The sequence below is a fragment of the Penicillium arizonense genome, assembly GCF_001773325.1.
Source record: "Penicillium arizonense strain CBS 141311 chromosome Unknown PENARI_contig007, whole genome shotgun sequence".
In the NCBI taxonomy this organism is placed as follows: domain Eukaryota; kingdom Fungi; phylum Ascomycota; class Eurotiomycetes; order Eurotiales; family Aspergillaceae; genus Penicillium; species Penicillium arizonense.
The window spans coordinates 1,224,009-1,246,630 of NW_019173284.1; the positions used below are offsets into that span (position 1 = coordinate 1,224,009).

Below are 22,622 nucleotides of genomic sequence, written 5' to 3' on the forward strand. Positions count from 1 at the left end.
CTTGATTGTACCCAACCTCATCTTTTGATATACTATCAGAGACAGTGAAGCCAATCTATCATTGAAGAAACCAAAACCACGTAGCCTCGTCAACAGATAAAACCACTACCAAAGTCATAACGGCCAAGCCGGGGGTAAGCCAGCCGCAGAATCACTATCGCGTCTGTGCTTCCCAGAACTCGATGGTAGATCTCTCAGCATAGCCACCGTACCACCAGGAAGCGATGTATCCTGTTTCAAAGTCGTTAGTTGTACAAGCCGAAGCAGTCCTTTCGCAAACTGCCATCGGCTAGCAAGTGCCCGAAGAATGATTACAATATCTGTAAAAGCTCTTTGGTTTTGGACATCGTCCAGGTCCTCGAAAAGTGTGAGTAATGCAATCGTTGCGTACCGCATTGCTGTCATTGGCATACATTTCACCGGCCATAGTGAGCGGAATTGACTGAGAATCGTGCCGATATGGCGAGCCGAAGATGTTCGCAGACTCTTGATACGGTCTTTCATGGTCGACTCACCTTCTTTTGTGTTTGGTGTAACGAAGCCGAACATGACCAGGATCGCGTTGTGATAGCGCATGCTTTATACGATTAGCTTTATTTATGAAGGGCGGTACTGTACTCACTGCATTTCCATGACACCCGGTGTGGACGCATATCCCAGCTTGATGCATTGTGGGAGTTTCTCAGCCCAGATTTCAAAGCGCTGGTGAAAAGTATTGATTATTTCGGGATCAACTCTTGTATTGTTCTCATCACCAAACAGATAGTCGCATATCTCCCACGTAATCAGCCCCTGATCGAATAGACCATTCTTCAGACAGTTCGTATGAGCTGCTATAGGTTCGCCTTGAGGAGGATACGGTGTCCAAATGTCATCGGGGTCGTGGATTTCAGGGAAGTATTCGAGTGTTGTAGGTCTGGTGACGGTAGCACCCTTTTGAAGGCTTAGGATAGCAACTCTGTAGAAAGTTAGTACAGTTAGGGGTATAACTCTTGTAAGCTCACTAACGAATACTGACTGAACAAGCCGAAGATCGCAATATCAATAGATCTTGCCATTTCTGGGGCCTGTTCATTGGCCTCTGATATCATTCGCTGTCGGTTGTTCATGGCCTGACTGATGCAGTCTGCTATTCTTACCAGGTATTGCGAGGCAACTCTATCTTTGCCCATGATACAGGCACTGGGAAATTCTGTTAGAGCGCAGTTTCCAAAAGATAATTCTTAGCTTACATAGTATAGATATCTCCCCATGCCTGAAGAGTGGTAAGGCGCAGGCGATCTTCTTCCATTGCTAGGTGCTGCATTGCCTCTTCGAGAAAGTGTTCTCCTCGGGTGCTGGGGTCATCGGGTTTGGCGAATACTTCAGGGTAGTCGGAATAGAACTTAAGGAAAGAGTTGTTAATCAGTATTGGAGGGGAAGAAACGAGGTTTACATACACATGCACAAGCGAGCATAATGTTGACCAGCAAAGGCGAACAGAACCGAGAATCCAACTTGCCGACTCTCATATCCGCTAGAAACAGATCCCGATCAATCCAATTCAACGTACTGTGCTGCCAGGTGAAATAGTGGGAGACCAGGTGCGAGACAAAGGAACCATCGATTGTAACAGACGTCCATGGCTGCGCAGGTACCTCATAGAGAGGGATGTCTGAGATCCGTCTCACATCCATAAACCTTTTCGAAGAGGAAGTTGGACTCTTCATCTGAACATTGTGCGAATGGCTTGTACCCTGGCTCTCAGTCAGATATAACCGGATCTCGTCCAAGGATACATTACTCCGAATCATGTTGAGAATCCAGGGAACCTGTCGCTCTTCGTCATTTCGAATACCTTCCACTAGTAGTTCAAATAGGTTGCGGTCCTGCTCTAGGGATTCGATTTTGCGCTTGAGGATGATTCGTCGACGGCCATCATTGTCGGCGTTGATCACACACTCTGTGTTTGCTTTTTGACAGGGCTCACAAGGCTCGCCTCCGACACACTGTGTGTGTCAGCAGAAGCTTCAGTGTTTATAACGGGGCGCAGACTTTTGATTTTCGTTTTTGGCAGGCTTGGCAGGCTGTTGTTGCTTTCTTCGCTCGAGTTGAAGGAGCACCCCCAGTCTGATGTGAAGTCGAATCGGGTGCCTGTGTAAAAAGCATTCTAGAGTCTTTCGAATTTCTGGGGGGCATCTTGACCGAAAGAAAGGACCAGATATGTGTTTTCATGGAAGACGGTCCAACTTATCATTTACTATATAAGGGCCGGAATTGTGTCTCCGGCCCGTCCCGCCAACCAAGCGCCGCACGAGTTTACCTGGCGTCTATTGCATTAAACTGTGCATTAGGCTCGATTAAAGCAAACAGCGAAGAGGGCCGATCAGACTCTAGTGCTGTCCTTGGCCAATGTGCGAGGATATGGCCCACCCCTGACAGCCGCTAAATGCGAGAGAAGCATTCTCCTCACGAATCTAAGACATCATGACGCGGACTCGACTTCTGTTTCTTTTGTTTGGGCGGTTGACATTGAGACTAGCAGGGATATTAATGTAGAAAAAACCGGATTTTGATTGACTGATCGGGGATCATGGATTTTATACCCTGCTAGCGGCCACGGCACGACTATTTTCACCTCACCTGGTCCATACAGTAAGTCTGGTCCGAATGGAGTACGCCTCATGTTTAATAACCGCCATTTACCATGCGTCTAGACCATCAGCCATTTCATCTATCATTGCAAGCACATTGGAGAAGACTGCTGTCCGGGGGATCCTTCGGTTGGGGATGGCATTTTTGTACGAGGATAAATTTTTTGTTTGACTTGGTCCGTGCGATTGCACAGAAATGAAAAGGGAAATTATATGTATCAGCCGCGTTAGAATCTCTCCAGGTGGCCCTGAATCAGGGCGGCTCTCAGTTGCGAGCGGAAGCCAAACCCAACAAGCTCGGAGTGATACCACGTGACCTTACATATTAGCTCAGCCCTGAGTCAGCTCGGGCGTGGAGCCACGTGATCCGGGAAGAAGTCGGACCTCGTCTCAACCTGCATCCTTGACGAAGAAGCACTCCGAACGTCGGTATCACCATCCACCACCTTCTCTCCCCCCTCCCTGAGGCTCTTCTCCCTGCCAATTGCACAATGATGTCCGCTCGCTTCGCCCGCGCTGGCCTGCGTGCCACCCAGCAGTTCTCCGCTCCTCGCACAGCCGCCGTCAACTGCCTGCGGTCCTATGCCACCCCGGCCCAGGAAGTCCGCCCTCCCGTCGCCCTGTTCGGCGTTGATGGCACCTACGCCACTGCTCTGGTATGCAACTCCATTGCCCTTCAGCTTTCCTCGCGACCGTGCCTTCTGTCCCGATATCCGTCTTCCCCCGAAGCCCCTCCCAGAGTTTCACCCCTTCTGTGTTGAATCAATCTTCAATCTTCATCAAAGCGCTATTCTCAAACGGGATATCCCTCTAACCTCCTTCTGCTTAGTACACCGCTTCCTCCAAGTCCGCTGCCCTCGAGCAGACCGCTCGTGCCATCGCCAGCCTCGGCGAGACCCTCAAGGCCGACAAGAAGCTCGGCGCCATCCTCGATGCCCCTAGCCTGAGCAATGCCGACAAGGCCGCCATCGTCCAGGAGCTCGCCAAGGTCTCCGGTGACAAGGGTGACATCCTCAAGAACTTCCTCGAGACCCTTGCCGAGAACAACCGTCTCGGTGCCCTCGGGGGTGTCTGCGAGAAGTTCGCTGCTCTCATGAGCGCTCACCGCGGTGAGATCGAGCTCAACATCACCAGCGCCCAGGTGCGATAACTTCACAAACTCGGACTCGAGTTCCCCACAAAAATAATATAAAAGAATGACAATTTAATTGTTTACCTACAGGAGCTCGACACCAAGACCATCAACCGTCTCGAGAAGGCCGTCGCCAAGTCTGAGTTCAGCCAAGGCAAGAAGCTCAAGGTTGTTTCCAAAGTGCGTTACCACCGAAAACAAAATTTCCATCGAATACCACTAACTCCTCCTAGGTTAACCCCGACCTCCTCGGTGGTCTCGTCGTTGAGATCGGCGGCCGCAGCATCGACCTTAGCGTCTCCTCCAAGATCGCTAAGATGAACAAGGCTCTCACCGATGCTTTGTAAATGTAAATTAGCCTGTGTTTGGGGGTATGGTTAGACTATTAGCATATCGTCCCCGGATGACCGGTAGCGTTCGTGGAAGGGGTAAAGGGGACTCTTAGATTCCCTTGAATCCTTCATTTTATTTGTTCTCATTACCTGTCAATTGCACAAATTCATCCACTATTGATATCCTGCGTAGTGTGGGAGTGGAAACTAGATTGTGCTCATTTGATACAGTAGCTGTAACGTTGAGAATGGTATATCGTATAGCTTCGCTGCGGCACGTAGAGATTTGATTTGTCCCTTATGAACGCCCTGGAGGGCTAATAGGATCTTGCCCTCCTGGTTGGCTAATTTCTGCCAGGATTCAGAGCGTTTTGGTGGCATGGCTACTAGGTGAAGAGGAAGGTGTTGTGGTAGAGACGCGATTTTGGGCGGGTGACCAGATTAACCGTGAAGTACGTTAACGTTAACTAGTTAATAATAGTCTTGGTTAAGACCAGTCATCCCCTTGCTCATTGTCAACACTCTTCGCGATAGTTCACACGCACGCTTCCACATAAACGCCTACAAGTTCGGCAACTTCATAACGCTATCCGTGACATAATTATTAGTACCCAAATATCCAGCACTCACAATAAGCAAGTAATCCGGATTATCCATGACTCTCAGCTCTCTCGAATAAGAACCCCATTGAGGCGTGTTGTACATGACCCAAGAATTTGGATCGCCTAGTTTTGTGTTCACAAAGATCTCAGGGCTACTGTTTGCGCTCACGGCGATAGTTCCATTTACACCGCCTGAAGGACTCCAGACGACGTAAGGGGAGGAAGTCGGGACGGTTCCGCCAGCATTGAGGATTTGTCCTGGTGCCGAGTTGAATGTGAGGGGACTAGAGCTGATGCGGTAGTAGACAGGGTAGCCGGCATTCTTAGGGTTTGGGCCACCACCATATTCATAGGTCATAATCCATTGACCATTCGGGAGAGGTGCGATGGTCGTCATACCGGGGCGTTGACTATAGGTGGGGTATGCGACGTCGTTGATTACGGCTCCCCAATTCACAGCGTCGGAGGATACTTGATGGACGAGCTTTTGACCGTGTGCAGGGTCGCGCTGGTCGGAGTAGTATGCGACGAGTTGGTTTTTATAGACCATAAGGAATGGCTCCCAGACTGGGGTGTAGCCGTTGGTGGAAATGGCCACTCCGCCTTCTGCGATGCTGGAGACGAATGACCAGGTTGCCCCATTATCCTTAGATGCGTAGAGATCGATCTTGGTGTGGCTGAGATCATCAGGAACAGAAAGGCCGGCACAGAGAATTGTTCCTTTGGGAAGACTGCCAATTGCCTGTGGAAGGACATAGAGGAACGGCTCCCAGCGCAATCCCCAACCATTTACTTGATCCGTGACAGTGGAAAAAGAAGTCCAGGTCTGGCCCTTATCGGAGCTTTTGTAAATGGGGAAATAGACCATTGGTGGTTCAGGGGAGTAGTTTTCCCTTAATAAGACCTGTTAGCCAAGCTCTCACAGTGGTACCGGCAGAGAATTATTGATATTTATTACCATGTTGCTAGGAGAGTTCCATCTGCTAATTGAGCTGTACGACCATAGAGGGTTCTTGGAGTTTTGTAGCTCGTTGGCGGATAGAAGATTGTCTGTTTGGTGACTACGTGGTCTGCAACAGCACGCGCTTCAACAGCTGCTCCTACTGCAGGTGCAGTATGGCCAAAAGAGATGGACGAGGCCAATGCCAAGCAAGCAGCAAAGACGTTGGGGCCGAACATGATGAGACAAATCGTGAGGCAAAGAGATATGTAAAATTGAAGGCCAGAACCAGGTACTTGATGATGTTGAGAGGATGTCTGTAGAGTTTTGATCCTTTGATCGTATGGGTAATGGTAGTCTTTATATAACTTTTCTCGAGCTAAGCCTGTATACAAGCAAGACAGTCCCAGTCCTTTAAAGTCCCCGGGATCGGCTCGACACCTCCCAGACATTCTTGACCTTGCTGGTATCTGTATTTGAATACATAAAGTGGCTCACCACTGCATTGGACTAGATACTGTGGGCTACTTCATCCTAAATCTACTGGCTCCGATCAATTCTCCGCAGTCCTCGAGGTGGAAAACCGCGGTCGTGAGGTGAGGGGTCGCGAGGTGGTCCAGTTGGAGAGGTTGAAGTGTTGTTAGTCTTAAGGTTGGGAAGATACTCCGTATCAACTAAGATACAGTTTCAAGGTATACGAGGAACCCCACATAGTTACTAGAATAAGGTTGTGCAGTACTGTAGTTAAATAATTATTAGTAAGCTCTAACATGTAACTCTCTCGTCTTCCCCCGGACTAAGGGCAGGAATGAAAATGAAACATCGGCTTTACCACCAGTCAGGAGACGCTTATCCCGCCACGGACTCCGCCACGCGTAGTAAGTACCCTTGAAACCCCGCCATCTCACCGGCCTTGAAGCACTGTCATTTGTTGACGCCCTCCACCCAGAGGCAGTGTAGCGGGAATGAACCCCATGGGGAATCTAAATAGAGGGCAATAATTATTAGGGTCGAAAACTTCAATAATTGATTATTTCAGCTCCGGCATTACTCCGGGACTGCTTCCGGGACAACTCACATCTCATCCGTATCTCGATGAATTGGTCGTATTTCGAGAAGCTACAATGACTGCTTAGAGGAAAGACTGCCTGCTTCAGCTCTCTAAAATCCTTCTCGTATTTAAAAATAACCAAAAAAGGTACACGATAATTAAACTATATTGCTCGTTTAGACTTATCCGCCTACTCGGCCCGGGTCGGAGCGAGAAGCTCCTGTTCGTGGCCAACGCGACGCGATCTACTTTAAATAAAATCTCTCTTATACTGGTCTTTAGAAGGCTCGACCTTCCCATTTTTGCTAGTAATATGACTTTTATATAAGTACTCCCCCACATTTCCTCCGCTTTATTATTCTACGGAGTGGGGCATCCCCGGTTCCCTGAGCCCAAACTCTTATTAGACTACCTCTATACGCTGGAATCATATTTCTCCGATAATCTAGAGGCGTTAAAGGATGATGGGATCTGATGGGATGGATAACCCAGCATCCTTGCACTTGTTACATCAGAATATTGGTGCAGGATAAGCGGCCGCAAAATAAACCGACCTGCGAGTGAACGCTACAGTGTGGCTCCGCTCGGCAATATTAGAAAAAAGAAATTATCGTATAGCGGAGCAGAGGAAATATCGTATATGTGAGACTATTTTATGTCTAAAAATGAGTATCATGAAATTAGGCTTCAACGCGAATCCTAATCTGATGTAGGAAGGGGTTGCTTCATTGAGGATCGTTGAGGATTGTGTGTTGTGGGGAAACCTTAAGCATGGTCGATTCCGGAATTGCAGCCAATCATCACCAGCCAATTCCGGGCAGTCATAGAAAACAGGAATATGTTGTATCGCTGCTCTGGTTTATTTACCACTCTCGCTTTTAATTACAGGCCTACTTACATTGGCCTGGTCAAAGCTCGCCATCATGATTGCCGCCCACTGCGGAATTGAATGCCAATTGATTGGCTTCAATTCCGCCGTCGTCTAACCACCACAGTTCCCACCGGCTCGCGAAGCAAATATGCATAGGCCGTACCCCGGGAAAAGAGCAGTGAATATCGAGGTCCTAAATCTTTATAAAGCAGTGGCTCTCCCGTCCCCAGCTACATTGATCCAGATCGTTGCTCATATACCTTCACGTCACATACCGACAACAAGCCATGGCTGATCACGGAACTAGTGAGAAGGCCCAATCTGCTCATAATGAGGGCATCGAGGCGATCACGCTAGGTGACGCCGTGCACATCGCCGACGAGGCACTGCATGCCAAAACAAGCCCATGGACTTGGCCGTTGATTCGCTTGTACTGTGTTTTATTTGTTGGATATCTTTGTGGTTGCTTGAATGGGTATGATGGTTCGCTCATGGGCGGGCTAAATGCGATGTCGACCTATCAAAAATTCTTTAGGATGTGAGTGCTTGTCAGTCGGCTGTCGACCTAGAGTCGTGGAGAAGACGCGCTTGGTAACTGATGATTTATAGGGAATCCGCTGGCTCCAGCACCGGTCTGGTATTCGCCATATACAGCCTGGGCTCTATTCCAGCAGTCGTCCTGTCTGGTCCCGTGAACGACTATCTGGGCCGCCGTATGGGGATCTTCACTGGCGCTGTTTTAATCATTATCGGAACATGTATTCAAGCGCCCGCGATCAACCATGGCATGTTCCTGGGGGGTCGATTTATCCTGGGATTTGGAGTTACTTTTTGCAATGTCAGCTCCCCCTGCTATGTCAGTGAAATGGCACACCCCCGTTGGCGCGGAACCTTAACTGGTCTGTATAATTGTATGTGGTAAGTACACGTACCTGACATTATTCATACTTGCTCGTGCTCACTCGGGCAATTCCCAGGTGGATCGGATCAATTATTGCTAGCTGGGTCGTTTATGGATGCTCACACATCACGACCTCTGTGGGATTTCGCATTCCAATATGGTGCCAACTGTTATCATCCGTTATCGTGGGGGCTGCGGCCTGGTTTCTCCCCGAGTCTCCTCGCTGGCTGATGGCCCAGGACCGCTTGGAGGATGCAATCAATGTCCTTGCCAAGTATCATGGAGAGGGTGATCGTAATCACCCCATTGTTGTCCTTCAGGTTAAAGAGATGCAGCAGCAAATCCGTGTTGAGGCATCTGATAAGCGGTGGTGGGATTACCGCGAGTTATATAACACCCGCTCAGCACGAAATCGTCTTATATGTGCACTAGGAATGGGGTGCTTTGGTCAGGTCTCTGGGAACAGCGTGACCAGTTACTATTTACCGGTAATGCTGCAAAATGCAGGAATTACCTCACAAAATACCCAGTTGATGCTAAATGGCATTTTCCCTGTGCTCTGTTTTCTTGCCTCTATTACTGGTGCTCGATTCACTGATACTATTGGCCGCCGACCATTATTGATCTATTCAATCTTCTTTAGCTCCTGTTGCTTTGCTATTATTACTGGTTGTTCAAAAGTGGCTGTGGAAAACCCAGATAATCGGTCGGCAGCCAACGCCACAATCGCCTTTATTTACATTTTCGGCATTATCTTCTCTTTTGGCTGGACACCACTGCAGAGCATGTATATCGTCGAGTGTCTGGCCACCAATACTCGTGCGAAAGGTACTTCCGTTGCCTATCTTGTGACTGCTATCAGTAGCGCGGTCATCCAGTACAGTGCCGGACCCGGACTGGGTAACATTCACTATTATTTCTACTTGGTCTTTGTGTTCTGGGACCTTTTTGAATTAGTGATTATCTACTTCTTCTGGCCTGAGACCAAGAAGCGGACATTGGAAGAGCTAGAGGAAGTTTTCTCCGCCCCGAATCCAGTGAAGCGCAGCCTGATCCGCCGAGATACCAACACCGTTCTTAATACTCTGCAGTTCGAGGATCAGGATGCGAAAGTTGGACAGGCGTGAGTTCGATACGGCAAACTGAAGGGCGACGGGGAGTGGCAAAGGGTGGCCTACAGCTGTCTACAGAAATTGTTGAGCGGAGGAGAGAATAAAATATATAAATTATATAACTTATTTCTCTGAAGCTTTGCCCACTCATCTTATCCTCACATTGAACATGATCTGTGGCTCTTACGGCGACTAGCCCTCAATTTAGAACGTTGATGGATCTGGCAATCTAATATATACGGAAAACCCCTTATGATTTACACTTGCGCCTAGAAACTCTTCACTAAGCGTATTCTCTAGAACCCCCTTCAAGCTGCCCGAGCAAAGCGAGGGTTCTAAGGCTTGTATACTGTACATAGTAATTCGAAAGGTTGAGTTTAATAAAGCGTTATCCATAACTGGAATACCAGTGAAAATGCTTCTTCGACCATTTTACCGACACCGTGACCCATGTGTGGTTCATGCGGAATTCAAAATATATATAGAAATCTATTTGAGACTCATGCCATCACTATCTGTTCATTACCTCTAACCTGCAATGATTGGTCTTTTGAAACATTTCTCTCTTCAAAATATGGCTAGTTTAAAAAATTAAGCACCATTTTCGTTCCAAACCTGTGATCGACGAACTGTGGCGCCTACCACCAGGAGAGACCGTGGGATATGATATAGTTAAGAAATATATACGAGTTCGCAGTCCGCCTGTTCCAAGGAAATAAGAACCATTCCATATTATTATTTCACAACGTCGAGTCGAGGGACTATTATAAGCGCCCAGACTTTGTGGGTCATCTGCGATGTATTTGACAGAGAGTCGAGCAGTATACATTAGCCAGTCCGAAAAATCCCGTATAGATGAATGTTAGCTAAAGCCCAACGAGTGGAAAGTTTGTAAAGCGACCCTGCTCCGCGGATCTCTGAATTTGAGTTGACAGTGTTTCAAGTTCCACGGAAGCCAGGAGATTGGAGTCTTGGCCCTCGAGAGGCAGGGAATGCTCAATCAAAAATCGCACCATCCACTTATCAACTCGATAGGTGGGCAGATGTACCGCAATAAGGCACATATTTTGGAATTTATCAAGTCGGTTGACCTACGGCAAGTCAGACAAGTTGCACATTTCGCGGCTGTTCGGCTTGTGTTCATACCATCGATTTCAGACACGGCCAATATCGCGTCAGTTCAATGAGAGCTTCAAAATTTGCATTCAAACTACTCCGTGCTTCTGAGAGCTCCTGCTCATCCCCAAAGAGAAGGGTGTGCAACAATACAGAGGACGAGACAATCAAGCAATGACCGACGGTCGGCCAAACCGCCTCGGAACCTTCTTGTTGCCGGGCGCGTTTGAGTAAGAAGCTCACGGAAGATGCGTGGCGCTTACAGCGATTTGAATAGGCATTGGTCGTAGCTGTTCCGGGACGCCGGGTATCCAGATATTGAAAAAATAATAAAGTCGAGTAGTGGTGAAATCCGAGATGCAATGCGACAAAGGGACCCCCTGTGCCTCTCCGCAAATGGTGGAGAAAGTTGGCCTCATTAAGCGTGGTGTCCTCTGGTAGTCTCTTGAGCCACAGGTCGAGCTGCTTCGAGAGATGGTGTACTTGCTGTTCAATTTCATCTTCGTTGTAACCCCCTTGCACCAACTTCCGATTGAGATCTTGAATTGGACCGAATAATTCGACTACAGTGATCATGTGAGCCCACAAGCCTGGCTTCCACGGTGTTGAAACGATCTGCTGGTCACGGGTAAGAGAATGAAACAGCTGCTCGTCCATGGGCAGTTCAGTTTCTCTTTCAAAATCCTTCATTTGGCGAGAGAGACCGAGGCCAGAGGAGCACCAGCGGTCCGCCATGAAGAGAGTCCACCAGATTCTCCTCTTGATCTCTCGCATTACCAGGTCGTCTGTGCTATCGAACCTCGTCAGGCACAGAATCTGGGCCATACGGTTTGCGATTCCTGGTGGTCATTAGCGGCGAAGGGTGGCTTTCAAAGGTGGTAGGAAAATATGGGATCAGGGTACGCATGCTCACCAAAAAAGAGGGCTTCGGTTGACGTGACGGAGTGCGCCGCACATAGGTTCGCCACTAACACACAGGTTTGTATGTTTTCTAGACAGATATTTTCTAAATCCGCCTTCAGGAACCGTTTGGACTCGGATATTAGCTGAGGTTCGAGAAGGCGGATCTGTGGATCATGGGAAAATCGGGAACCCATGGCACATATAGCGAACAGGAGAGATTGGTTAACGTGTCCATTGCGGATGTTCTCTTTCAGAGTCGGTGGATGAAACAAACTATGTGGTCTGTCATGGATTTTACTCAGGTAGTGGCCCACCAGCTCTCGGATGACTTCCTCCGGGAGGTCAATCTTCGACAAAGGTACCGGTTCGGCACCTGGCCCCGGGCGAGGGGAGGGTACCACGAACGAACATTCGCTCTGTCGTTTCGCACATTGTCCACAAGGATCTTGACTCTCGACGCGAATGCATCGGCGTTTGGTCCGACGACATTGCTGACACGCTGTCGCCTCCCTCATCCTCTCACTGCCCGGCCATTATCAACATGTAGGTGTAGAATGAGGATCGACTCTGGATCTATGATGTGGAGCTGTGCATGGATCTGGTGCTATCGTTTCCCCGCTTCATCTTCATCGCAAGCAGGCACGACTGAAATAAAAGTTCGGTTACGAAGAATTAGCGGACGCCCCAAGAGGAGAGGGGGAACATGTGACCAAAGCACCACGTAGTCACTGTGGGTAGACTACAGTTCTAGCGCAAAAGTAATGTACAAGGCAGATAGGAGTTAATATCAATGATCTAGCTTTGCCCTTGATTAGCACCAGCCCGATATCACAAGAACACAACAATTTGCATAACAAAGCCTTCATCCTTAGAATAGGGGCCTCACGACAACTTAGAGACTATTAAAAATGTTCTAGTATTTATGCTTATCGGTTTAAGCCGGATATATAGGCGTAGGTGCTATAGAGGAGAACAGGATAAAGACTAGGGTAGGAAATTTATATTGTGGGAAACGACAAAGTCGAGGTCGTCTCGAGGCGTGGATAATAAGGATAAGAGAATAGGAGGTGCAAGGACATAGTAGGGAAGGGAAGGCGAAGCATCTTATAGGCGCTCAAATAGACCGGGCGAAAAGGGAGGGGACTTGAATTTAGCTAAAAGGGAGCCATTTTCGGCGTCGTTTTAGTCGCTAGTGGAAACGAGGGGAACAAGTGTGCAAGTCGAGCGTCATCATCTGGACCGGAGGATGATTAAAAGTGCTAGGCTGGTGCAGAATAGAGGTGTTACAGGGCAGTGGGCGGCTAAGGGGCGGCTGGACGTCCAAATTTACGGGTGAAAGGCAGCCGTTTCTGGCCTCAAAAACGGTCAATTTCGGCGTTAATACCACAGGTCATCATATTCTAGTTGTAAATGTATAGCGAAAATTCATAACGAAATCATTAAATCGTGTCCAGACGCAACCAAATGGGAACATGACCAGTCAACAAAAGTAAACAAAAGAAATGAATATAAGAAATAGGAAAATAAGCAAGGGGCAGCGAGCAAGGCACACATATCTCGATTATTTGTGACCATTCTGACCATTCCCAATCTCCTTATCAGCCTTGGTCTCGAACTCATCCTCGTATGTGGCAATCGAAGCAGAGCTGCGCACACGCTGCAACTGGCTCTCTACGTATTGGTTAACATGTTCTTCGTCGCGCGGGTCGGCAGTACTCCCACGGCGGCTGCTTGCACGGCTAACCCCACGGCTGACTCCACGACTGGCGCTGGGATCGTCGTCGTCGAGCACAGTTGAGGCGGCGGGGGTTGCATCGCCTGAGTAGAAGTCGCTACGGTTGCCTATGGAACGGGTTGTCGATGAGCGGCGGACGGATGGACGGCCTGAGCCGCGGGGTCTGGCGGAGCGGGAGAAAATGTCATCGAAGTAGTGGGATGCTGCGGCGAAGGGAGAGCGGGGTGTTTGGGGGAGACGGCAGTTGACACCAGTATCGTGGATGATCTTGGCAATCAATCCGGTCCAGCCACACTGGTGCGATGTACCGAGACCGCGGCCGGTGTCGCCGTCGAAGAACTCGTGGAACCAGAGGTGATCCTTCCAGTGCTCGTCGAAGTCGAGTAGGTCTGAGCCGGCGTTGACGGCACGGCGGCCTTCATCGTTGCGAGCGAAGAGATGCTGCATACGGTGCTGCAGCTCTTCGGCTACGTGACCCAGGTGCATGTAGTCGCCTGAGCCCTTGGGACATTCGACTTGCAGGGAATCACCATAGAACATATGGAAGCGGAGGAGGGATTCGACCAACAAGAAGTTGACGCAGAGCCAGATCGGTCCGCGCCAGTTACTGTTACCGCCGAATAGGGAGCTATCTGAGTCTCCGGGGACATAGCCGACCTTGAAGGTTTGACCGTTGACGTCCATGGAGTAGGGGTTCTTCTCGTGGAACTTGGACATGGAGCGGATACCGTGCTTCGAGAGGAATTCAGTCTCGTCCAGCATGCGCTCTAGAATCTTGACCAGGCGCTCTTTACTGACGAGTGCCAGGAGGAGTCGGTCGTCTTTACCGCGGCGCTTCATACTGGCGATGTTGCGTTCGGCTACATCTGGCCTGTTCTCAATGAACCATTCCACTCGTCGCTTGAACGATGGGAACTTGTTGATGAGCTCTGGCTCAAGAGTGAGCACAGCGTATAGAGGAATCAGACCGACGAGAGACCTGATAGGCAGCTGCTGGGTCCACGGGCCACCGTATGAGATAGCATCGTAGTAGAAGTTGTCTTCCTCATTCCACAGCGACTGAACAGTGTCATCTCCATTGCGGAAAGTCATGGCATCACTGATGAGCAGGAAGTGCTCGAAGAACTTGGAAGCAATGTCTTCGTAAATGCGACGGTGCTTGGCTAATTCCAAGGAGATGTTCAGCATGCACAGACAGTAGAAGGCCATCCAGCCAGTGCTGTCTGCTTGCTCAAGAACACCACCGGTGGGCAATGGCTCAGAGCGGTTGAACAAACCGATATTATCCAGTCCCAAGAAGCCACCCTCGAAGACGTTCTTACCACCAGAGTCCTTGCGGTTGACCCACCAGGTGAAGTTGAGCAGCAGCTTCTGGAAGACACGTTCCAGGAAGTCCAGATCCTGGCGTCCGTACATCTTACGTTCGATCTTGAACGTACGGAACACAGCCCAAGCATGCACGGGCGGGTTCACATCTCCAAAGTTCCACTCGTAGGCGGGCAGCTGGCCGTTGGGGTGCATGTACCACTCACGGGTGAGAAGATCGAGTTGCTTCTTCGCGAAGTCGGGATCCATCATGGCCAATGGGATACAGTGGAAAGCAGTATCCCATGCAGCGAAGAACGGGTACTCCCAAGAGTCCGGCATCGACAAGATATCATCAATGTATAGATGGCGCCACTGCTCATTGCGAATGCCCTTTCGGCCCGGAGGAGGGGGGATTTCAGTCGGATCACCGTTGCTCCATTGGTCCCAGACAAAGTTGTAGTACTGCTTACACCACATCATTCCGGAGAAAGCTTGACGCTGGATGTTGCGGAGATCTTCGCTCATGGGAAGAGGGTTGATACGGTAGTAGAAGTCATCGGCCTCCGCACGACGTTGCTCGATCACATCGTCCAGAACTTCTTCGTCGACAAACTCTTCCTTCTTGCGGGAAACCCTGAAACGGACGACGGCACACTCACCGGGAGGAACTCCCTCACCTTCGTTGAAGGCATACCAGGCGGCAAACTTGGTACCCTCATTGGCCGGGTTGATAGCACCCTTCTCCTCCTCGACAATGTGACGATGAAATGCGTCCTTCACATACGGCGTCTCGTTCTCAGTACCCCAGAGCTTCTTGTGGTTCGTCTCGTTGTCAGTGAACAACATCTGAGGCTGAATATCGTCATCGCTAGATCCGACGGGAGGCGACGGAGCAAAGGAGATGTATCGCTCGCCAATCTTGTTGTGCTTAGACTTGGCATGCAAAGCGCCATCTTGCTTAATAGAAGGCTTCTCGTTCTTCTCATCACCCCAGGACCAGTTGTTCCGGAACCAAACATGAGGAACAATATGGAGCTTAGCCGGCTCCGGGCCACGGTTGTATGCAATGACACGGAAGATCAGTTCTTCCTCGTCGTCAGCCTCCTTGGCTGTCTCGATAAAGATATCCCAGTAACGGTCCTCTTCAAAGATACCCGTATCTAAGATCTGGTACTCGGGCTCCAAGCGCGAGCGTTTGGCATTCTCATCGATGAGGTCTTGGTATGGGAACTTTCTCTGGGGGTATTTGTAGAGGAATTTCATATACGAGTGCTATCCAGGTCAGCATGGGACACAGGAATCCGTGCGACTTGAACCTACAGTCGGGGTATTGTCCAGATGAAAATGGGCTTCCTTGACACTCTCCCCGTGGTTTCCCTGAGGGTTGGACAGGCCAAACAGGCGTTCCTTCAAGAAGTCGCTGATCCCCCAGTTAGTTTCTCCAGATCTGGACCCACCACGAGCTTGGACTTACTCTTCTCCATTCCAGAAAGCAAAGGCGATATTCTGCAGCGCATGGGTATCCGATACACCGGCGATTCCATCCTCGCCCCAGCGGAAAGTCCGCGAGCGCGCATGGTCGTGGGTGAAATCTTTCCGGTCAGCGGCCTTTCATCTCAATTGCGGACTTTACTCACAGCTCCAGGCATCACCATCCTCGGAATAATCCTCTCTCACTGTCGCCCACTGGCGCTCTGCCACGTAGGGACCCCATTTCTTCCAGTACTTGGTTCTTTCCCGGTCTTCCTTGAGCCGCTTCTCTTCCTCGGTGAGGAATTCATGTCCATCGATCAACACCATGGTGGATGGTTAACGACGGTAATTGAGAGAAAGCGACCTAACAAAAGACAAACTACAGAAAAATGGAGAAAAGTGGAAAAGCTAGAGGAAGTGGAAGAGAAGAACAGGGAATGGGGGAGGGGCAAACTACTCCGCCCACGAGCTGCCCAGAGGGTGGTGACAGCTCCACAAGGAAGAGCTTTGGGGAACTTTGACCAGGCGAAAAAACAGGAATGACGAAGTGGATGGTTTTGATAGGCCTGTGATTGGTCGAGCGGGAGGTCCATTGCATTCTGGGCTCGGGTCTGCAGCGGGTGTATGTGAGAATCCCGATAGTTACACTCTATACTCTATAGCATACTATTTAGTATGCTCTATAGTTAGTACAACATAATCATAGTTATAATACTATAACATCACATTCAACATAATGGCAATTACGCGCAATTACGCCTTAAGGCAACCTCCGAAAGAGGATACAGGGGTTCTCAAATGCAAATCAAAGCAACCAAAATCATCCCAAACCACGCCGACTGGAACCGCGTCTATCAGACGCGGCGCGGGTCCAATACTTGTCTCATGGATCCCTGACGCTATCCCAGCCTTGAAATCTATAAGGGGCCTGTGTAGGTGCATCAGACCGGATCAATTGTCTCCTCGCTGCTCAGGCTGCTCAGGCTGCTTGCTGGGTTCCTGGGACGCTGTTCACAGTCAGATCCCGCAGAACATCCTGCCGGCCATGGGGCTATACAGGATCAGGTCGAACGCTCACCGGCTGTCTGACCTTCCTCCCGGTGTCGGGAGCTGTTACCGGTCGCGCCCGCCTGCTGCGACTGAAGGCGCCTCTCCGCTTCGCGGATCCGCGCCTGCAGCTCTTCCAGTTCGCGGCTTTGGATCATCATTTGCTGCTTCCTGTGGGTGGGGCGCGATTAGCGCCAGGTATTCAATGTCGCTGAAGTCGCGACCGGAAGCTCAAGGGAGCGAACACGCGCGACTTACTTCTGGTCGATGGTTTGGGAGAGGTTGTTGACGTCCGAGTCAAGCATGAAAGCGCTGTCCAGCGCGGAGGAAAAGGCTTGTGCCATGGTCCTAGGTCACCGTTAGTGCCATGTTGAGAACCAGCGAGGGGTCGAGGGGTACGAACGACTGTGGCCGGACCTTGGGCTTCCACTCTCGATCCATCTCAGACATGATGTTTGATGTTCCTGTATGTTCCGCACAGAACGGGCCGCTATTTGGACCCCCGAGGATGTAAGATGATCGACCGAGGGGTGATGTGCAACCTTGAGGGGGGCACGAGGCGCGTTGAATAGGATATTAAGCCGATATGTCGAAACAAGGACCAGCCGAGAGTCGGGCGCACGGGTATACACTTGCGCTGGGAAAAAAAAGGTCAGTCTTTATAGTAACTAGGTATGCGCCACGATCGGGTGGGGAGGTAAATACCGGAGGTATAGAGACGGGGCGGAACGGCTCCAGTAGCGTGAAAATGGCGAGACGAGGTAAATTTGGAGTTGAAGCAGAGAAGAGGGGAGGATGAAGAAGGAGGAGATGAAGTCGAAGGAGAGATGATCCTTGAGCCCACCGACTATGTTACTAGTCGCGGTAATTCGAGTCCCATATCCACCGCAAGGAGACATGTAAGTGTTACGGTATTCGCCTTACACAGGGGTCTGATATACCATGAGGTATAAGGGGTTCAGGGGTTAGCCCCTCTTGAACTGGAGAAAAAGGGGGAGCCATTTACATGTAATGTAACGAATGTGATCCATTCATTTTATTAGAATTTATTTAAATCCTTAAAATGAATAATGTCCCCAAAGGGCTCTACTTTCCAGTCAAGGAGAGCAGTCCAAATTGCCTTGGCTGTCAAGCTGTTTCCAGGTATTGTAACTAGATGACCACGCACGTGACTCTGTGCGGATGACGTATGCCTAAGGCGACTGCCAAGACCATCTACATGTATCTGCTGCCTTTTTTTTTTTTTTTTTTCTTTGTTCCTCTTTGAATGCACTCTTCTCCTATTGATTGGCTAATGATCATACTGATATGACCCATTCTCAAGGGAGGCTCTGCGGTCAAGCTATCACTCTTCTAGATGCGTATCTTAGCTCAGGGTACTCTATCAATTTTACTACATCCACTGCCACGAGCAGGAATACAACACGTTTACTGAATACCAGATTGCTAGTGATAGATGGAATGACTATGTTACAGTAGGATGCAAGACTGAAAGTGCAAATGATCCACTCGATTATACCGCGGCTCTGACCATGTTAGATCTTGTTCCCTTACTGGCCAAAAGCGAGAAGTATATCAGCGCTTCTGGCTTAGCATTGAATCATTCCGACCTAAGTACCAGCAATATTTCGCTGTCTGCGCTGACGAGGTCACCCAGAACGAGAATCAGTACGTTTCATGAAATGGACCTGTGAGATTCGCGATTGTACGCCATATCTACAATTGCAAGCCTCAATTGGAGGTTTGTGAGAGATCGACGTCTCTGGCATTGTATTGCGGGATATCCGAAGGATCGGATGTATGTGTCCCGTAGGACCCAAGCACTGTGCCTGTCGAGAATGCTAAAGTCGAGTTAGCCATTTCGAGTAAAGTATCGTGTTTGAGTTTGTGAACCACCCGAAAGCAATGGTGAATGGTGTCCAATGGCTATAGGGTATTAGCCCGCCAGTTTAGATTTCATAAAGGAACTCTCAGGATTTGCTAGAACTGTAATGAATGTAAGAAAATAAATGTGAGTAGCAAGTATATAGAGAAAGAAGCAAGTATATAGAGAAAGACTGGATTTCTTGTGACTTAAATCACTGAACTGCATGTGAGGTGAACATGCCCTAATGCGGAGAGGTAAACGTGTTTGGTGGCTTGACGTGGCCAAGTGATTTGTCGACGGCCTATCAGAGGTTCGTAGAAAACAGCTCACCTCGTTTGCACAATATCAACCGCAATATTCAAAGAACTGAATCTATAGAGTGTAGATCTGGCATTCTGACGTCTGCTCGGCAACCAGCCTTGAAAGAGTCACCTGACTAACGTTCCCAGACCTTGGCCAACCTCCCCTTCCAGATCTCTCGCATTCCATTTCATCAAAGACTCACCGGTGGTTTTCATTTTTTAGGCCTGTTTTCCTATTTGAGACGCGTTTTCTTGCCGTATCCTGTTGTGGGTGCCATTTTTTGAATTTTTACTCCTTTTTTTTCCCCCTCCCGGATGGATTAAAGGCTCCGCATACAGGGGATCCAGTCTGTCGCGTTCGCCTTTCCTTTCCAGGCTACTCCTGATCTTGATACCTGCTCCGACCGAGGAACACCGGACATTCAACACCAAACACCTCCCCGTAACCCATTTCGCCGGCCACCGTGGCCCCAATCCCCAAAGCTCTCTCCCCCAGTGGCCGACCGGACGGGCAATGGGGGATGCCTCCTCTATCGGCATACACTTCATTTGAGTCGCTGCTCTTCTTCCAGTCGCTAGCGATCTCCGATTCCAAACCGACCAGCTTTGGGTCTATCTCAACACTCCTGCGCAACAACCCGTTAGTGCGCGAGAACGTAGAGTTCAATGCGGATCGCCTGACACCGGAGGCGCTGGAAGATCTGTATGCGACTTTGATGCGCGATGGATTCAATAAAGACGCCGTACTCCCAGTCAATGGTCGATCGACAGATACCTCCAGCCCTCCCAACCCGAAGAAGCGCAAGATCTCGAGTCCGCGACCAGAGGGATTAGTCGATGGGGTCACACATGCCATGCTTATTCCAGAATTAGTGGCACACCTATACGCTAAATACAGAGATCTCGTGACCAGAGAAATCAGGGACGATGAGAAGCAGTATACAGAGATCAGGGCGGAGCTCGAACGGCTACAGAAGGAGGATGACCAGCCCACAGAGGCGACGCTATCCAAGTCTGCAAAGGCAGCACGCACGGAGGCCACGGACGTTGATGTAAAGGAAGAAATACCTCGTCAAACCGTACAAGATCGGACAGACAAACCTCTAGCAGCGACAGTCCCACACGCACACGACAAGCCAGCTCCGCAGGAACCACAGCCACAGCGTATCGAAGTGAACGCGCCTCCTCCGAGTCAAGAAATTCCGAAGACACAACCAGCTCCTGTTGGCCAAACGCACCTTCAACCGCAAGCACAGACTTCTGCGCCCGAAGCCCCAGGGGCTGGACAACCACAACCGCCGGCCGCCAACATCCAACCGTTGGCAAAACCGCCTGTCCAGCCCCAGCTTGCTCCCTCTGCCCAGAAACCACCTACCACACCCGCCGCAGCACGTGTCACACCGGCTCATCCCTCGCAAATCGCACCCCGCGCCCATCCTACGCCTACACCCCTTCCCGGTAAGCTTGGGCCTGCGCTCCCGCCGGCCCCTCAGCGCACTCCGGCTCAGCCAAGCTTCCAGCAATGGCAGCTAGACCCTTCTCCCCATTCCACCTATCCCGCCATTTCTCCGGGTGCTGCTACTCCACAAGCAGCCCAAGCCAATATCAAACGACCTGTACCACCTCTCTCTACCAACCAACCAGCACTGGGGTCGCAAGCTCCCGTTCCATTCCAATCTCCTGTCCCAAATACACCTGGTGCTGCCTCCGCGGTCCAAACCCCTGTCCCAATTGGCCGGCCTCGCGTCTCTCAAACTCCAAGTTCCACATTCCCTTCATTTTCTGAATCGCGTGCTTCTCATCCACGACTGTCAATCGACACACAAGGTTCCTCAACGCCATGGAAAAGGACGCCTCGTTTGAGCATTCCAAAGTCCCCACCCTCACCCCCACGGCCACTACCAGAGGATGTTAGTCCGATCAGTGAAAGGGCACAATCGCCAATCGATGCGATGGACATGTCACCTCCCCCGAGGATGAATCGAGGTCAACGAGCCCGATCCCCCGAAGAAAGGAAACCTCGGCGTGGCCGTGCCGACAGCAAGTCTACTGCTAATGTCAAGACCGAGAAATCCGAGAAACCAGCTTCGACTCGAAGGACACGTGCCGTAAGTTCGGTCTCTTCCCAGAGTCGTGGACGGTCCCTGGCTTCTCGTGGTGAATCTCCTGTGCCTTCAGAGCGAACAACAAGCCGCCGGAAGGGCGCAACTGCCACTGCCGGCGAAGAAACCCCCAAGGCTCGCTCCAAACGCAAGCGCGGACCAAGTGAAGCATTAGAACAAGAACCCCACCCTTCAGACATCCCGAAGTTTGACACAACTCAGTATGTCATGGCAACGCGCAATTTCCACCGCACTGCCGCTCCTATTATGAATGATGTGGCTACCCACAAGCTTGCGTCCATCTTCGGCAAGCCAATTGGAGAGCGTGACGCACCTGGCTACCACGACCTCATCTACCGTCCACAAGATCTCAAGTCTATCAAATCTGCCATTCACCAGGGAAGCAAAGCAGTCGCCACGGCTGCAGAACCCGTCAGCACTCCTGCTGGAGATGGAGAGTCACCCGCCCCCGGTGGTACACCGTCCAAGAATGGCGTCCTCATGCTGCAGAAGAGCGAGGACTTCATGCCACCAAAGGGAGTCGTCAACTCCGCACAGCTGGAGAAAGAGTTGATCCGCATGTTTGCCAACGCCATAATGTTCAACCCCATTCCCCAGCGCGGATTTGGACCCGCCTTCCCCATGACAAGTGACCGTGGCTCACGCGAAAGCACACAAATCGGCGATAGCGATGAGGGTGGTATCATCCAAGATTCTCTAGAGATGTTCGAAGATGTCGAACAAGCCGTTACCAGGTGGCGCGCTGCTGAGGCTACTGCGGACGAACTGGCTAATAAGAATATTCTTTCTCTTCGTCGTGGCAGTGCTAGTGATTTCAACACTGACAGTGCGGACGATGTGAAAGGGTGATTCTTCATTCCCTCTTGTACTATGAACTTTGTATTTGATTAGGATTCTGTCTGTCTTCTGACTTTTTTGGAAATGAATTACCATGATATCTCCCGCCGGTGCCTTCGATAGCCCGGCGGTTATTAATAACTGTTTTCCTTCGGATCCCTCTGTATTCCTGGGTTATTTCTCTTGATAACCCCCTTGCTAACCACGCAGCCATAATGTGTGTATTTTACTGAAACCTCTCTTAAAAATGAGGACTCTGAGACTCTTCTTCATAGAGGAGCACCAGAGGGAGTATATCTTCCACAAAACATTCTCATCATAATAAGAAAACCATGTA

At 50.1% G+C, this 22,622-nt stretch overlaps 8 protein-coding genes across 8 annotated transcripts; 3 read left to right on the forward strand and 5 right to left on the reverse strand.

The window, feature by feature from the left end:
- Positions 1–114: 114 nt before the first annotated feature.
- On the reverse strand, positions 115–2,178 carry PENARI_c007G02529 (uncharacterized protein; the record flags this gene model as incomplete). The annotated part of the gene is made up of 6 exons (XM_022630794.1): positions 115–577; positions 623–958; positions 1,009–1,182; positions 1,233–1,384; positions 1,440–1,988; positions 2,035–2,178. 6 exons carry the CDS (start codon positions 2,176–2,178, stop codon positions 115–117), a joined length of 1,818 nt encoding a protein of 605 aa, XP_022489225.1.
- Positions 2,179–3,124: 946 nt separating this feature from the next.
- Positions 3,125–4,112, forward strand: PENARI_c007G03270 (F1F0 ATP synthase subunit 5; the record flags this gene model as incomplete). Its single annotated transcript, XM_022630835.1, has 4 exons — positions 3,125–3,289; positions 3,463–3,774; positions 3,856–3,945; positions 3,999–4,112. 4 exons carry the CDS (start codon positions 3,125–3,127, stop codon positions 4,110–4,112), a joined length of 681 nt encoding a protein of 226 aa, XP_022489331.1.
- A 520-nt stretch (positions 4,113–4,632) lies between these two features.
- Positions 4,633–5,878, reverse strand: PENARI_c007G03316 (sialidase family protein; the record flags this gene model as incomplete). The annotated part of the gene is made up of 3 exons (XM_022630838.1): positions 4,633–4,683; positions 4,728–5,592; positions 5,658–5,878. The coding sequence occupies 3 exons, from the start codon at positions 5,876–5,878 to the stop codon at positions 4,633–4,635; spliced, it is 1,137 nt and encodes a 378-aa protein (XP_022489382.1).
- Positions 5,879–7,848: 1,970 nt separating this feature from the next.
- PENARI_c007G00668 (sugar porter family MFS transporter) lies at positions 7,849–9,589 on the forward strand (the record flags this gene model as incomplete). Its single annotated transcript, XM_022630706.1, has 3 exons — positions 7,849–8,099; positions 8,171–8,479; positions 8,539–9,589. 3 exons carry the CDS (start codon positions 7,849–7,851, stop codon positions 9,587–9,589), a joined length of 1,611 nt encoding a protein of 536 aa, XP_022489303.1.
- An 851-nt stretch (positions 9,590–10,440) lies between these two features.
- On the reverse strand, positions 10,441–11,787 carry PENARI_c007G08863 (fungal specific transcription factor domain-containing protein; the record flags this gene model as incomplete). Its single annotated transcript, XM_022631086.1, has 3 exons — positions 10,441–10,665; positions 10,721–11,529; positions 11,604–11,787. The coding sequence occupies 3 exons, from the start codon at positions 11,785–11,787 to the stop codon at positions 10,441–10,443; spliced, it is 1,218 nt and encodes a 405-aa protein (XP_022488969.1).
- Positions 11,788–13,154: 1,367 nt separating this feature from the next.
- Positions 13,155–16,436, reverse strand: PENARI_c007G05483 (uncharacterized protein; the record flags this gene model as incomplete). The annotated part of the gene is made up of 4 exons (XM_022630943.1): positions 13,155–15,908; positions 15,957–16,056; positions 16,111–16,228; positions 16,274–16,436. 4 exons carry the CDS (start codon positions 16,434–16,436, stop codon positions 13,155–13,157), a joined length of 3,135 nt encoding a protein of 1,044 aa, XP_022489423.1.
- Positions 16,437–17,060: 624 nt separating this feature from the next.
- PENARI_c007G10285 (uncharacterized protein) lies at positions 17,061–17,606 on the reverse strand (the record flags this gene model as incomplete). The annotated part of the gene is made up of 4 exons (XM_022631166.1): positions 17,061–17,116; positions 17,188–17,327; positions 17,415–17,504; positions 17,560–17,606. The coding sequence occupies 4 exons, from the start codon at positions 17,604–17,606 to the stop codon at positions 17,061–17,063; spliced, it is 333 nt and encodes a 110-aa protein (XP_022489107.1).
- A 2,240-nt stretch (positions 17,607–19,846) lies between these two features.
- On the forward strand, positions 19,847–22,297 carry PENARI_c007G04925 (uncharacterized protein; the record flags this gene model as incomplete). Its single annotated transcript, XM_022630917.1, has 1 exon — positions 19,847–22,297. The coding sequence occupies one exon, from the start codon at positions 19,847–19,849 to the stop codon at positions 22,295–22,297; it is 2,451 nt and encodes an 816-aa protein (XP_022489452.1).
- Positions 22,298–22,622: the final 325 nt, after the last annotated feature.